Genomic DNA, 18,064 nt, shown 5'->3' on the forward strand with positions numbered 1-18,064 from the left:
TGGACATGTACACCTTACAATCATTCCATACACCAAATATAATAGACCTATTGCATACAGTATAAGAAAAACGGACCAAAACACAAAAACTTAACTATAACCACTGAACCATGAAAATGAGGTCAAGGTCAGATGACACCTGCCAGTTGGACATGTACACCTTACAATCATTCCATACACCAAATATAATAGACCTATTGCATACAGTATAAGAAAAACAGACCAAAACACAAAAACTTAACTATAACCACTGAACCATGAAAATGAGGTCAAGGTCAGATGACACCTGCCAGTTGGACATGTACACCTTACAATCATTCCATACACCAAATATAATAGACCTATTGCATACAGTATAAGAAAAACAGACCAAAACACAAAAACTTAACTATAACCACTGAACCATGAAAATGAGGTCAAGGTCAGATGACACCTGCCAGTTGGACATGTACACCTTACAGTCCTTCCATACACCAAATATACTAGACCTATTGCTTATAGTATCTGAGATATGGACTTGACCACCAAAACTTAACCTTGTTCACTGATCCATGAAATGAGGTCGAGGTCAAGTGAAAACTGTCTGACAGGCATGAGGACCTTGCAAGGTACGCACATACTAAATATAGTTATCCTATTACTTATAATAAGAGAGAATTTAACATTACAAATAATCTGAACTTTTTTTTCAAGTAGTCACTGAACCATGAAAATGAGGTCAAGGAAATTGGACATGTGACTGACGGAAACTTCGTAACATGAGGCATCCATATACAAAGTATGAAGCATCCAGGTCTTCCACCTTCTAAAATATAAAGCTTTTAAGAAGTTAGCTAACGCCGCCGCCGCCGCCGCCGTAGCCGCCGCCGGATCGCTATCCCTATGTCGAGCTTTCTGCGACAAAAGTCGCAGGCTCGACAAAAATGAATTGACAGCTAATCACCTGAAGACAATACAACCTTTCTTAATACATAATTTAAAAGCAGTGTAAGGGAGGTAATTCAAAGTTGTGTTTGAATTACCTCTCTTCCATTGTAATTTGTACTTTAAGTGATTGTCCATTAACAAGGGCACCCTTGTTTTTTCTCACTTTTTTGTATGGAAACTTGTGGTATAATTTCAGAGAGATCCATACACTGTTCCACAAGTTATTGTCATGAAACTAGAAAAATGCTTATTTGGGCCCCTTTTTGGCCCCCAATTCCTAAACTGTTGGGACCATAACCCCCAAAATCAATCCCAACCTTCCTTTTGTGGTTATAAACCTTATATTTAAATTTCATAGATTTCTATTTACTAATACTAAAGTTATTGTTCAGAAACCAAATGTCTTCGGACGACAACGACATACCAATATACGACCGCAATTTTTTTTGCGGTCGTATAAAAATAACCTGACAACCTTGAGGTGTTTTATCAACTTATATTTTTCTTTTAAGCAGCTGTAATAAAGTTATGAATAACATTGAAATAATAAAGCAATTACCTATTTGGTATAAAAAATGAACTTTCACTGGATTTTATTTAAACATCTTGTAGTTAATTTTCAATGGAAATTAAACAATTATTCCTTCTGTAACATATTTCTATCATCCTGAAATTTGTGTCAATGTGTCCCCTTGTGTAACTGGCATCCTAAACAGTAGTATCTATTGGGAAATTTGGAAAAAAAAAAAAAACAGTACTTCATTGCTATGGACTGATTCAATATTCCTTTCTCATCAAACTTGCTGGAAGCGATTATGTGTATGCTCCTTTTCCCACCCTTTTTAAAAAAAAAAAATTCAAAATTTATATGAGGGAAAAAAATCAAACATCAACAAGAATTCTAGTCTTGGAAATTTCAGGCATCATAAGGTAAGATTTCCCATCATTTGCAGCTCAGACCAGACTATCAGAGACTCTCAAGTGTCTAGAGATTTCTCAGTCTTGGACTCCTAATAGTTACGATTCTTAAAATTTATCTAAAGAGTAAATACGTGGAAAGAAAGAAATTACTATTTTGTGACATGCGTTGATGACACCTACTTCATAAGTAAATTTTATTGTACATGTTATTGTTAAGACTTGTTCTACACTGATAATAACACCAAAGGAAAACTGCCAGGGTTTGTTGCATACAACATTGAACATTTACAATATATGTTAATATGGATTGATAAACAATAAATGTTAAAACAACATACTCTATCTATAAATAAATCAGGGACTTTCCTAGGTGGAAGAAAGCAGATTTGTGAAATAAAAAAGATGTGAATCGTGCAAAGCTAAACACTACAAAAAACAAACACTTCTGAAATTTATAACAACACTCTGAACTTATGCATAACATTTCATTTCATGGTTTTAAATGTTTTTTTCACTATGATTATAATTAAAATATTAAAATGCCTTCACCAGATTTTTGTATAAGCTAGCTTTCCTGAATTATAATTACACCCAAAGGCAAGTTAAAACTTAGGAAAGTCCCGGCAATTCAATCATGTACATGTGTAATTCTAATTTTGTCTTAATTCACTGCTCACGCAACTGACAAAATTAGAATTATATTGTATCAGTATGACTAATGTGCATACCCATTTCATCTATATCGGGCATGCTATTTCCCGAAGATGAAGAAGATTGTCCTGACGATGCTGCTCCAGCATGCATATCGTCTTCATTGCCTAGATTAGCAAGCATGGCTTGTAATGCTGATCTTTTTGGTCCTGTCAAATGAGATTATTCAACTTCAGAACATCATTGGTAAATTCTTTTTTTTAATTTTGAATATGTTTCATTAAAAAGATTTTTTAGTGAAAGTTAGTAAATTATGTTGAAGCAGCTGATGAACAAGTCCATCATTAAGTAACACAGCAAATACCAGTACTGAAGACTTTAACTTTTTGTCTTTAAAACATTGTATTATAATCTAATAAGCAAAAAAATCAAGAACATTTTCATTAATTAAATTGTTATTTGTAACAGTGAATATCACAAATGCAATAAAAGGATGTAATACATCCAAAAAATGTTTTAACTAGGTCAGCTTCTGCCAACACAAAATAACTTCCTCTGCCTCCATTTTAACTATTACTGTCCTCCCCAATTTTTAACCGTAATAATCTTAAAAACTTGGAAATAATTTTCATTAAAATTCAATATCAAAATTTAATAAATAAAGAAAAACCAAATAATTATATAACCTGAATTTCTTTTGAAAGTTATACATGAATATGTATCAAACTCCATATCCAAGAAACTAAATTCCTCCATGTTTGTCGTTTGGTATGTAATCTACATCTTATTTATAGGAAAACAATTTAGACTGAACTTCCTGTCTAGTTCATTGTATCATAAGGACTGTATACAGCCATCTTTTCCTGTTTAAAATCGTCACTTGAAGATTCACCACTATTAGCCAGATTATCATTTAACAAATCATTTGCTTTTCATCATTAAAAAGATTTATTTGATTTAACCAAATCAATTTTTGAAGGGGCACTTCTTACGGTTAATATGGATAGAAAAATAACGTATATTGTCTTATGTCCTTTTTATTAATAGATTATAATCTGGCAAAAAGCCCATTTAATATTACGATCACTTGAAATGTAACTCAGCTTAATACCACTTAAGATTTTATCTTCTTAATACTGTAAATTCAGTAATTTTTGCAATGTTTTTATTATTATTGCAGAAGTTGTGACGGAATAGGATTTGCAAAAATAAATAATCACATTTTTAATTTTGATAGCATTGTTTGTAGTATTTCCTGAAAGCAAAATATTTAATCTCACATTTGTGTCAATCATTCAACAAATGCAATAATAAATGCATGCAAAAATTTCGGAATTTACAGTATAAAGCAATCAAACCCTGATTTTCAAAAGCAAGAAACTTTATGTCTTTAGCTTGCTGCTTGAGAACACATTAAATTTCAGTGCATATCAGAAAAAAAAACAAACAATCTTATAAAAAAACAATTAATCTATAATGCAAGCAAACAAGTTTCGGTTTAAACTAGAAATGTAGATTAACAGATTAAATGCAGTTACATCTATCCTGAGACAAGCTAAATCAATTGTACAGGTTGAGCAAGACAGGCTGAAAACATATTAAGTATGAATTTCTGGGCATAAAAACATTTTTGAGAATGACAAGACTGAAGAATTTAAAGTTCAAAGAAGAATATACATTTGGAAAAACTCTATGCAAAATAACAGTGTCTCTTCATATCAAACGTAGGATGAGCAACATAAAAATAACAGGTATTTGGCAAAATTCCAAATTCAAAGGATGACAAAATTTCTCAGAAATCTATATGAACCTGTACCTCAAATCCTCATGCACATCAGGATAAACAATAGAGCCAAAAACTTATTTATGAATAGTTGTGTTAGCAAGTTGCATTTATGTTGCAATCAAAATTTCTCAATTTTCTGGAAAAAACCCACTTTGATTTAACTACACAATCTACCTACCTACCTGCATATTGATATATAAGTAAGTTTGGTTCAGATAGGATTTATGGTTCAAAAAATATTTTCTGGAAACAAAACATTTCCCTAAATTTCAGCCTAATCATGAACTTTGACCAAGTCACCTCAAAATCAATCAGGGTCTTTATTATCCATAGGTAAATTATCCCCAAAAGATTGGTTAAGATCTGATTAATGGCTAAAGCAATCATCCAAACATGTTATCAAATTTCAGCCTATATGACTTTAAACTTATAATAAACTGTTGACACAGAGATATGTCTCGCCTTTCAGCAGAAAATTAAAAAAAGACAATCTGATGGACAGCAACATTGCTAATTAATTCAAACTTGCCAGACCATGACCTAGGGGGCAGTGCCTCAAATGGTCAACAAACTGAGATATAGTGAAAGTAATGCAACTATATAGAATATCATTGTCTATCATAAGTAGTTCCTATCAGACTAACTTAATCAAATAACTGAACATTTAAAATTTGTAATTAATTGAAAGTAATTGGACCATGAACTACAGGTGCAGGGCCTCAAAAAAGTCATCAAACTGACAATAATGAAACTTTAAAGAAAATCTTGTCGATTTATCACAAGTAGTTCCTATCAAACTGACTTAAGCAGAAAACTTAACATTGAAAATTGCTAATGGATTCAAAGTCACTTGACCATGACCAAGGGGGCAGGGCCACAAAATACTTGTCAAACTAATATGTACTGAAAGTAATGCAACTATACAGAAAATATCTCTAATCTATCACATGTAGTTCAGATTAAACTAACTTAAGGTTCCACTAAAGTCAAAATATAGGACACTTCATAAACATCTAAACTTTGCCTGTATTTTTCAACCTATAATGAGTAAAGTCCTAAACTATGAGAACATATGTTCATTTAAACATACTCAACATATACACACTGTGTAAATTGTAAATAAACTTGAAATTGTTATGCTGTGGCCAAACCGGTTCTAGAGGTGAACACTAAATTTTCAAAAAAATCTGGGGGCCTGCGAGACGACTTAATTTGCTTAAAATTGGTATAGACGAATACTGTTACATGTAATGCAGGGCAAGCTCATGTTGATTTGTTACATACATATGTTTTAATGGCATATTTGTCCAATTTCTGTATTGTACCTTCGATATTTGTTCACCTAGATACATGAAATTAACTGAAACTCGAAAATCAATACATTTTCTGAAAAATCAACATGAGCTTGCCCTGCATTAGATATAACAGTATTCGTTCATACCAATTTTAAACAAATTAAGTCGTCTCACAGGCCTCCAGATTTTTTTGAAAATTTAGTGTTTACCCAAAGAACCGGTTTGGCCACAACATAACAATTTCAAGTTTATTTACAATTTACACAGTGTGTATATGTTAAGTATCTTTAAATGAACATATGTTCTCATAGTTTATGACTTTACTCATTATAGGTTGAAAAATACAGGCAAAGTTTAGATGTTTATGAAGTGTCCTATATTTTGACTTTAGTGGAACCTTAAGGAGAAATTGCTTATGCTGTGGCCAATGCCAAGTCTCCCCTTCTGAAACATTAGTCCCAGATGAGAAAAAAGTCAACGAAGGTCTTATTCTTTTGAATGGACATTTCAAGGCTTAATTTGATGGAGGTTTGGCATTAGGTTCAATACATATCATTCCAAAACCAAAATGTTGGCAAAATTAATTTTAATTGCAGCTGTGACCTTGACCTTGTGACTTCAAAATCAGTAAGAATCTTCCTTCATCTTCTGGGGTATTATCAAACCCAATTTAGTAAAGCTGTTTGTTTATGTCTTAAAAAGATATTTCCTGGAAATAAAAATGTTGACCCTGCACCCCACTGACATATTATTAACTAAGGCAACTCCATTGCTCCTTGGCTAATAAAAAAAGATTTGTGTCTATAATATATATACTGTAGAAACATTAATTTTCGTGGGGTTAAAATTTCGTGGTTTTGTCTCTATATAAAATTTCATGGGGATTTAATTTCGTGGTTTCATTAAATGGAAGTGATATTATATGAAGGTTGAATTTTCGTGGGGGTTTTAATTTCGTGGATATATTCTTTCCACGAAATAAACGAAATTAAATCCTCCACGAAAATTTCTGCTTCTACAGTATATATAATTCGTCTAAATAACAGCCCAACAATGTTAGATCTGTAAATTTGCGGAAGCAAATTTTTGTTCTTCCCTGGCCGGGATTCGAACTCATGCTACTGAGATGTCGTGGCACCAAATCGCCTTGCACTATGCCCAGTGCGCTAGACCACTCGACAACCTAGGCTCGACAAAAATCAAGCTTTCGGTGGCCGGGTGTTACCTTTCCTTGTCAGTTTTTATCTAGCGTTGTAACACATTACATGATATATAAGGCATGAAGATGTAATATTACAGGTTATTCTGTGACTGCATCCTACATTAATTTGTAAGATCCTCTACAAAAGATTATTCAGCTGATCTGTAATATTCCATCTTCAGTCAATACGTTATTTATGGACCTGTTAAGATTATATTGAGACTCAGACTTCGTCCTCGGTCAATATAATCTGAACAGGTCAATATATGACGTATTGACCTCGTCAAAAGTCCATAATTGATAATTATAAGTATCTCTTTATGACCCTTGTATTAGAAATTCGAGAAGAGACTCAGAAGTAACTAAAGACTCTGAATCTTGAACCTGTAGATAAAATGCAATATAAATTTTGAAATATTTACTAGTTTTTTTTACAATTGAGTACCTTAATAAATGACCTATATGTATTGCTTACATGAAGATCTAAGAAGTTAGAACTTAAACTAAACTGTGAAGAAAATAAAAGTCATAAAAATAGACCCTTCAAACTCGCAAGGATTTTAAAACAAGTGAATTTTAAGTTATCTACCTTTGTCAACAAACAAAAATTATGTATAAATAAATACAGGCCATCAGTAAACAAAATTTTTTATTAAAGCAGCTTCTACATGAATAAACTGTTGACACAGAGATATGTCTGGCCTGTCAGCATAAAATTCAGAAAAAGACAATCGAATGGACAGCAACATTGCTTATTAATTCAAAGTTGCTAGACCATGATCTAGTGGGCAGGGCCTGAAAATGGTCGTCAAACTGAGATGTACAGAGAGTAATGTAACTTTATAGAAAATATTGTTGTCTATTGTAAGTAGTTCCTATCAATTTAACTTAGCAGAAAACTTAATATTGAAAATTGCTAATTAATTCAAAGTCACTGGACCGTGTCCTAGGGGGCAGGGCCTCAAAATAGTTGTCAAACTGATATCTTCTGATAGTAATGCAACTTTATATCAAATATCAATGATGTATCACAAGTAGTTCTTATCAAACTAACTTATTAATTCAAAGTCACTGGACCATGACTTAGGGGGCAGGGCCTCGAAATAGTCGTCACACTGATATGTACAGATAGTAATGCGACTTCATAATAAATATCAATGATCTATCACAAGTAGTTCCTATCAAACTAACTTAAGCAGAAAACTTAACAATTGTTGACGCCGGATCCAGAGCTGTTGTCACTGGAAAGCAATCCCTATGTCTTGCTTTCAGTGACTTTTGTTGCAGGCGAGACAAAAACAAAATAATTAAATTCACATAGCCTTCAATGTTTTGATGATGTTGTCATGAAGGAATAAACTATTGTGAAACTATGTAATGATTTTCATTGTAGTTTTGTTGTGGCCAAAATATGATTTCTCATGTTAACAAAGACAGATCAGACATTATCATGTCTTACACAAGATTGTCAAGATTCATATTAGCCTCATATATAACATGTTTAATACTGGATCATCACTTTTCATAAAAAATAGGGAATGTGTCCATTGGACACAGATGATGCCCCTGCTTGCATATCATATAAATTTATAAAGGGACATAAACTGAAGAACGGTTTAAGTGATGCTACCCAAATTTGTACTTGATCTGAGTTTTGTGGTAATAAGTATTGTGTATAAGTTTCATAACATTTGGTTGAGGCAAACTTAAGTTAGAGAACGGAAACGAAAAATTCAGCAATTTTTCCATTTGTAAAGGGGCATAACTCTAGAACGGTTAAAGTGACACCACCAAAATTCAAACTTGATCTGTATTTTGTGGTAATAAGCATTGTGTATAAGTTTCATAACATTTAGTTGAGGCAAACTAAAGTTAGATAACGGAAACGAAACATTCAGCAAATTTGTTCATTTGTAAAGGGGCATAACTCTAGAATGGTTAAAGTGACGCCACCAAAATTCAAACTTGATCTGTGTTTTGTGGTAATAAGCATTTTGTATAAGTTTCATAACATTTGGTTGAGGCAAACTAAAGTTAAAGAACGGAAACCAACTTTGGGACGTACGTACGGACAAGGGTAAAACTTAATGTCCCCTCCGCTATGGAGGGGGCATAAAAAACTAAATACTCATACAGCTTAAAAAATTCCATGCCTACTGAACATATTTGAAGTATGCAAATAAATTAAGAGCTTGTACTTTTTTTTTAACATATCTAAATGAAATATTTCTTAAAAGTAGAATACAAACAAAAAAAGGCCTGAATTTTTTTTGACAGCTCCAAGTAATATATTCCCTGTAACAAATTAATTTTCATGAACAACATATTATAACCATGCAAGGATTTTATGAGCATTCATGCAACAACAGTCATTTGAAGTGATAAACTATAGTGTGCCATCAGTTCTGAAGCAGGAAACAGAATTCTATAATTTAATAAGCAAAAGCTTCCAACATCTTCACACATTTTCTAAAACAGAAAAACATTTTACCAGAAAAACTGATCCATTCATGTACTAGCATGATGCAAGAGCTTACCAATTGACTGCTGAACTTACTTGATTTTTTGCCTTTTCTTTCTTTTTCACACTGTTCTTTAAATTTAGATAGTTTTTGAGGATCAACTTTCCATTCGTCATCTTTCTTCTCTGCGTAATACACATATTAAATATCACTATACTGTGTTGGATATGGAAATAGTGGATAAACCACATAAATTTGGGAAAATGATTCAAAATGGCATCTCCCTCTACACAATGTCCTGTCCAATCTGGGTTTTAATTTTGTTCTTACCATTAATTTCCTCTTATGCTGTTGTGTCTTTTGTCACTTCAAACAAAGACCATCATTTTCCTAAATTTTCTGTGTGACTTCAAATTAGATGGTTTTTTTCAAAAAGAATAAATCATTAATTTAATGAATTTTACCTTTTGATGTTTACTGAATAATGAAAAATGAAGGAAAATGATAAGATTAATCACAAAATCAAACAGGAAATTAGAAATCAACAAATTCAGAAGCTGAGAAAAACTAACAAATAGAATGTAACCAATAACTCAAATTGAAAGTGTAAATGTTTGTCTTTTTTAAAGTAACCTTTTTCTCAATGATATGAAAAAATAATGGCATTCAATGTGGGGAAAGTCACTTTCATTTTCACTATCACAAGTTCCATACAAGTGTATTTCACCCTTGCCATTCCATCTTACGAGCCAGTTTCCAGTTTCCCATTCATGTAATCAGTACATCCTACTTCAAACACTTCTTATATTACAGTTTCCTTAAACTTTAAAGACCATTAAAAAACAAGAGTATGAAAAAAAATACTTTATGTAGTAAGCTTTAAATCTAAAATTGACATAAAGACAACAAAATGAAAAGTATTAACCACTAGAACTTTTAAAGACAATGTTTTTCTCAGTTTCCACAGTATCTGAATACAACAAACTATTCTATCACAAATAAAAAAGAACATATTAGAAGCCAGTCAAGAAACCTACCCCATTCTGGTCCATCACCATGACTACGTGTCTCACCAGCGCCATCTTCATTTTCAGCAACAAGGAAATCAAATTCTCTAAGAGCTTCTTCTGTTTCTTCATCACCAGCAATAATACCATCAACCTATGCCAAAGGAAAATCAAATTCTTATCTTAATACAAATTAAATTCTCAATAATACCATCAATGTAAGTCAAAGAACATTCAAATACTTATCTCAAAACAAATTTGCCACAACAGCCCTCAATTTAGTCTACTGAAATGGTCGCCTGGGCGACTTTAAAAGCTGCTTGGCGACCAAAAATTCATAACTGGTCGCCATTTAGGCTATTAGAAAATTGAAAATCTGGCGACCGTAAATTTTGGTAAATTTTGCCCTGATCAGTCGGGTTTTTAAAAAATCTTTTAGATTTAAGCTTGATCATGTCAGTGCTTTATTGCACAAGTAATTGTAGTTTCTTTGTAAGCAATTTATTGTCGTTGATTGAAAATGGCACAGTAACTATGTATTTCCGCACTCAGTCACAACTTTGACTATTACGTGCCGTTAGAAAGAAAACCATTGGAATTTATAGATTGTGTTTATTGAAAGCACATGGTCGAGCCTCATTCTCGTTCGATTTTGTAACTTGTTCTCTTAGATTTAATAAAATACCGGCTACAATTTCGCAAACGATTTCAAATGTTCACTTGACAGATCGGGCAACCACCAGTGCTTCTAAGCACAAGTCCGATGAGATTTTTACTAGACTGGGGCTTTGGGCTACCGCTTAACGTTGCAGACTGTTTTAAAACATGTACAATGAATATAAAATTAAATAAACTGTTATCACAGAGATATGTCTCGCCTTTTTGTAATTTTGATAATGCAAATGTTGAAATTAAAATAGCAATACTTTAACATGTAAGTTATGCAAATATTCAAAGTCGATGGATCATGACTGAAGGTACATGGCTAAACAATCTCCATGGAATGAGATGTGCCAATGCTAATACAACTGCATACCAAATACCATTGACTTTTCATATTCGTTATCTTTAAACAAACCTTAACACAAACATTAACTTGTAAACTATGTAAAAGTTTCAAAGTCAATGTACCATAATGAGGGGTTGGGGTTATATAATCTCCATGGAAACGATACTTGCAAATGCCAATAAATTTGCATACCAAATATAATTGACTTAACATTAGCAGTTCATCTTAAACTGATCTAATCACAAACTAATACATGTAAACTAAGCAAAAGTTTCAAAGTAAATAGACCATGACTGAGGGGCGGGGCCAAATATTCTCCATGGAAATGAGATATGCCAATGCTTATACAACTGCATACCAAATATCATTGACCTACCAGTAGTGGTTCCCCATAAATTGACCTAATCACAAACTAATACATGTTAACTATGAAAAGTTTCAAAGTCAATAGACCTTGACTGAGGGGGCGGGACCAAATAATCTCCATGGTAATGAGATGTACCAATGCTAATACAACTGCATACCAAATATCATTGACCTACCACTTGTGGTTCACCGTGAACTAGACCTAATCACAAACTAATACATTGTTGACACTGTCGCCAACGCCGGAAACAGCATACCTATGTCTCGCTTTTTGACTCTGTCAAGGCGAGACAATAAATCATGTGGTCATTTTACAGTTGATTTTATACAAACTATTTTCTACACTCGACAGCATAAAAACACAGAACAAAAACTTAATACTTTTATTTCATAAGGGTTGCTTAACTAGAAAAACTAGAGGCTCTCAAGAACCTGTGTCGCTCACCTGTATTTACTGATGCTTTGGAAATCATGCAAAATAAGGTTTAAATCATAATTTATAGTATTAGTTATTAGATATTATAATGATATCTAAGATAATAACAAAAAACTGAAATTTTTTTTGTAAAATTACTAACTCTGGGGCAGCAACCCAACAATGGGTTGTCAGATTCGTCTGAAAATTTCAGGGCAGATAAATCTAAATCTGATGAACATTTTTGCCCCCTGTCAGATTTGCTCTAAATGCTTTAGTTTCAGAGATATAAACCAAAAACTGCATTTTACCCCTATGTTCTATTTTTAACCAAGTCGTTCATGATGGTTGGAAGACAAATTTTTTAAAAACTAGATACCCTAATAATGATTATGGCCAAGTATGGTTAAATTTGCCTCAGTAGTTTAAGAGAAGAAGATTTTTGTAAAAGATTACAAAAATTTACGAAAAATGGTTAAAAATTGACTATTAAGGGCAATAACTCCTAAAGGGGTCGACTGACAATTTTGGTCATGACAACTTATTTGTAGATCTTACTTTGCTGAACATTATTTCTGTTTACAGTTTATCTCTATCTATAATAATATTCAAGATAATAACCAATAAAATGCTCCGCTGGGCGCAGCTTGATACGACCGCAGAGGTCGAACCCTGAACAGTTGGGGCAAGTATGGACACAACATTCAAGCTTGATACAGCTTTGCATTTGGATTGTGATTAAATATTTGACACAGCATAGGTTTCTGACACAGAATGAATGTGGTCTAAGAACTTAAAAATTTTAAATTGGACATTCACCTATTATGGTCCAATATCCAAAATCTAAATACATGGTTAGATTCAGCATATCAAAGAACCCCAAGAATTCAATTTTTGATGAAATCAAACAAAGTTTAATTTTGGACCCTTTTGACCTCAATGTGGACAAAGTTGATAATGGGGCCCAAAAATCAAAAATCTAAATACATGGTTAGATTCAGCATATCAAAGAACCCCATATATTCAATTTTTGTTGAAATCAAACAAAGTTTAATTTTGGACCCTTTGGACCTTAATGTAGACCAATTTGAAAACGGAACCAAAAATTAAGAATCTAAATACACGGTTAGATTCGGCATATCAAAGAACCCCAATAATTCAATTTTTGATGAAATCAAACAAAGTTTAATTTTGGACCCTTTGGACCTTAATGTAGACCAATTTGAAAACGGAACCAAAAATTAAGAATCTAAATACACGGTTAGATTCGGCATATCAAAGAACCCCAATAATTCAATTTTTGATGAAATCAAACAAAGTTTAATTTTGGACCCTTTGGACCTCAATGTGGACCAATTTAAAAACGGGGCCCAAAATCCAAAAACTTAATACACGGTTAGATTCAGCATATTAAAGAACCCCAAGAATTCAAGAATAAAACCCCATTGAAATTGGTCAAGAAATAAGCAATTTATACGAAGTATCTTCTTTTGCACAATACTGTGCAATTAAATATTTCTTGCTATTGCGCAATACTGTACAATTGACAATTTCTTGCTATTGCGCAATATTGTGCTATTGGATATTTCTTGCTATTGCGCAATACTGTGCAATTGAAGATTTCTTGCTATTGCGCAATACTGTGCAATTGAAGATTTCTTGCTATTGTGCAATACTGTGCAATTGAAAATTTCTTGCTATTGCACAATACTTATTATATAATAATTTACACATCCTGTTTGGTGTGTATCTCCTACCATATCATTATTATTTGCTTTTAAATATAAATCAGAAATAACCAACTTAAAATGGAAAATTTTAAAAGAAAAAAAAAAGGAAAAAAAGAAAAAAAAGGAAAAAAAGAAAAAAAAGGAAAAAAAAAAAATCCACCCCCCCAAATTTTTTGAACCCCCTTGTGATTCATCACCCCCAAACTCAATCCCAGCCTTCCCTTTGTGGTATGGTACTTTGCAGTACAATTTCAGAGAGATCCATACACTTGAACACAAGTTATTGTCTGGAAACTATAAAAATGTGTTTTTTTCCCCTTTTTGGCCCCAAATTCCTAAACGTCTAGGGCAATTACCCCCAAACTCAAACCCAGCTTTCCCTTTGTGATATGGAACCTTGTAGTACAATTACAGAATGATCCATACACTTACACACAAGTTATTGTCCTGAAACTAGAAAAATTCGTAAGGGTTCCGCGGAACCCAGTGTCTCGCCTACTTTTTCTGTTAATCGCAGACTCAACAAAAATGAGGAAGTAAATCAATAAAAATATTCCTCTTGATACTATCTTTTGATTGTAAGAAGCTTCTGTCCAAGTTTGGTAAAATTCCAGGATAGTTTATGATTTAAAATAACTGTTTAAAACTTTAACTGCAGACTGAATGTAATGTTAACTGGAAGAAAACAAAATTTCCTTCTAGATACTAGCATTTGATCATAAACAAGCTTCTGTCCAAGTTTGGTACAAATCCAAAATAGTATAAGAAAGTTATTAAAATTTTAAAACTTTAACCACAAAGTGAATATGTTGTTTCCTGGCAGAAAATCTAAGTCCATTTAAAAGTAAAATACGGAAAAAATGGATTATTTTTTTTACAAAATTTCCTTCTAGATACTAGCTTTTGATCATAAACAAGCTTCTGCCCAAGTTTGGTACAAATCCAAAATAGTATAAGAAAGTTATTAAAATTTTAAAAACTTTAACCACAGAGTGAATGTGTTGTTTCCTGGCAGAAAATCTAAGTCCATTTAAAAGTAAAATAAGGAAAAAATGGATTTATTTTTTTACAAAATTTACTTCTAGATACTATCTAATAATCATAAACAAGCTTCTGTCCAAGTTTGGTACAAACCCAGGATAGTTTAAGAAAGTAATTAAAATTTTAAAAACTTTAACCACAGAGTGAATGTAATATTTACCGGCAGAAAAACTAAGTCCATTTATAAGTAAAATACGGAAAAAATGGAATTTTATTTTTACAAAATTTACTTCTGGATACTATCTTATGATCATAAACAAGCTTCTGTCCAAGTTTGGTAGAAATCCAGGATAGTTTAAGAAAGTTATTAAAATTTCAAAAACTTTAACCACAGAGTGAATATTTGTGGACGCCGCCGACGACGACGCCGACGGAATGTAGGATCGCTATGTCTCGCTTTTTCGACTAAAGTCGAAGGCTCGACAAAAATGCTTGTTTTTTGTCCCTTTTTGGCCCCTAATTCCTAAAATATTGAGGCAATTACCCCTATCATCAATCCCAGCCTTCCCTTTGTGGTATGGTACCTTGCAGTACAATTTCAGAGAGATCCATACACTTAAACACAAGTTATTGTCTGGAAACTAGAAAAATGCTTATTTTTGGCCCCTTTTTGGCCCCCAATTCCTAAACGTTTCAGCAATTACCCCCAAACTCAATTCCAGCTTTCCCTTTGTGATATGGAACCTTGTAGTACAATTTCAGAAAGATCCATACACTTACACACAAGTTATTGTCATGAAACTAGAAAAATGCTTGTTTTTTGTCCCTTTTTTGGCCCCTAATTCCTAAAATTTTGAGGCAATTACCCCCAAAATCAATCCCAGCATTCCTTTTGTGATATGGAACCTTGTGGTACAATGTCAGAGAGATCCATACACTAACACACAAGTTATGTCTTGAAGTTACAAAAATGCTTATTTTTGGCCCCTAATTCCTTTACTGTTGGTACCATAACCCCCAAAATCAATCCCAACCTTCCTTTTGTGGTATTGAACCTTGTGGTAAAATTTCATAGAGATCCATTCACTTAAACTAAAGTTAGAGTGCGAAAACCAATGTGTCTTCGGACGACGACGCCAACGTCATACCAATATACGACCACAAAATTTTTTTTGCGGTCGTATAAAAACTGCAAAATTTGTTTAAAATTACCAATTCAGGGGCAGCAACCCAACAACAGGTTGTCAGATTTGTCTGAAAATTTCAGGGCAGATAGATCTTGACCTGATAATCAGTTTTACCCTATGTCAGATTTACTCTAAATGGTTTGGTTTCAGAGATATAAGCCAAAATCTACATTTTACCCCTATGTTCTATTTTTAGCCATGGCGGCCATCTTGGTTGGTTGGCAGGGTCATCGGACACATTTTTTAAACTAGATACACTAATGATGATTGTGGCCAAGTTTGGTTAAATTTGGCCCAGTGGTTTCAGAGGAGAAGATTTTTGTAAAAGTTAACAGACGACGCCGGACGACGACGGATGCCAAGTGATGAGAAAAGCTCACTTGGCCCTTTGGGCCAGGTGAGCTTAAAATGTAGGCAACCTGAAATTATTTCCTGGCCACTGAAATTTTGAGTTGGCCACTAAATTTTCATGTCTGGTGGCCAATTGGCAACTTCATTTCAGAAGCTACTTTGAGGGCTGCACAATGAATTTCTATCTTCAAAAGGTAGTAACAAATTATTATTTAAGCAATTGAGATGAAAGGAAAGTTCAACTTCTGGGGGGGGATAGCTATTCTCTTTATTTTAATTATCAGAGGGTCACACAAGATTTTTTTTATAAACAAGAGTACTTTCTATCTAAATTGCACTTTGCAGTTTACTTAACCTTAAATTTTCTAAAACTTACACCAGGACCAGGCCTTTTTACAATTCTTCTTACTTCTCTTTTCTCGTCTGCTGCCATAATATCTTCTTCATCACTATGGAACAATACAATTATAAAAGTTTACTTATTGAACAACTATCTTTTCAAATACTGTACTCATGTATTTTTTTCAACACAAACATACTTTGCAATATAACTGAATGTTGGGATTTCCAATTCATATTCATCACAAGCAATTTTAACTATAATTACTTTTATTTTATCATTTGTAACTTAATTATAATTTGTCCGATTTCAATCAGTGTTCTTTCTTAACTATCTATTCTATAAAACACAAGGACTATGTTTAATTTTAAATGGCTAGACATTTCTAGAATATTGCAAAGCTGATCATCTGTTAAATATTTGACAACTCTTTTAATGTCTATCTCTTCTTGTCAGTTTTCTTGAGCAAATGACCACAATATTAAAATAAAATGCTTCGCTGGGGCGCAGCTTGATACGACCGCAGAGGTCGAACCCTGAACAGTTGGGGCAAGTATGGACACAACATGCAAGCTTGATACAGCTCTGAATTTGGATTGTTATTAAATATTTGACACAGCATAGGTTTCTGACACAGAAAGAATGTGGTCTAAGAACTTGAATTTTTTTAATTTACCTATTATGGTCCAATGTCCAAAATCAAAATACATGGTTAGATTCAGCATATCAAAGAACCCCATATATTCAATTTTTGTTAAAATCAAACAAAGTTTAATTTTGGACCCCAACTTGGACAAACTTGAAAACTGGGCCCATAATCAAAAATCTAAACACATGTTTAGATTCAGCATATCAAAGAACCCCAAGAATTCAATTTTTGCTAAAATCAAACTAAGTTTAATTTTGGACCCTTTGGACCTTAATGTAGACCAATTTAAAAAACGGGACTTGAAATTAAAAATCTAAATACACGGTTAGATTTGGAATATCAAAGAACCCCAATAATTCAATTTTTGATGAAATCAAACAAAGTTTAATTTTGGACCCTTTTGACCTCAATATGAACCAATTTGATAGCGGGGCCCACAAATAAAAAATATAAATTCATGGTTATATTCAGCATATCAAAGAACCCCATATATTCAATTTTTGTTGAAATCAAAACAAAGTTTAATTTTGGACCCCAACTTGGACCAACTTGAAAACTGGGCCCATAATCAAAAATCTAAACACATGTTTAGATTAAGCATATCAAAGAACCCCAAGAATTCAATTTTTGTTAAAATCAAACTAAGTTTAATTTTGGACCCTTTGGACCTCAATGAAGACCAATTTAAAAAACGGGACCCAAATTAAAAATCTAAAAACACGGTTAGATTTGGCATATCAAAGAACCCCAATAATTCAATTTTTGATGAAATCAAACAAAGTTTAA

The 18,064-nt window shown here is 32.8% G+C and overlaps 1 protein-coding gene across 3 annotated transcripts in view; it reads right to left on the minus strand.

The window, feature by feature from the left end:
- The window catches only part of LOC127698603 (striatin-3-like), a 55,708-nt gene that overhangs the window by 13,237 nt on the left and 24,407 nt on the right, over positions 1–18,064 (minus strand). For 2 of the 3 annotated variants that reach the window (XM_052202144.1, XM_052202142.1), the window contains 4 exons: positions 16,666–16,738; positions 10,281–10,404; positions 9,339–9,428; positions 2,577–2,708 (listed from right to left, as the gene is read on the minus strand). In XM_052202144.1, coding sequence (XP_052058104.1) covers positions 2,577–2,708; positions 9,339–9,428; positions 10,281–10,404; positions 16,666–16,738 — 419 coding nt within the window. The remainder of the gene's footprint in view (positions 1–2,576; positions 2,709–9,338; positions 9,429–10,280; positions 10,405–16,665; positions 16,739–18,064) is intronic. The other variant, XM_052202143.1, reaches the window with a different exon arrangement.

Source organism: Mytilus californianus, unplaced genomic scaffold (genome assembly GCF_021869535.1).
Source record: "Mytilus californianus isolate M0D057914Y unplaced genomic scaffold, xbMytCali1.0.p SCAF_4, whole genome shotgun sequence".
Lineage (NCBI taxonomy): Eukaryota > Metazoa > Mollusca > Bivalvia > Mytilida > Mytilidae > Mytilus > Mytilus californianus.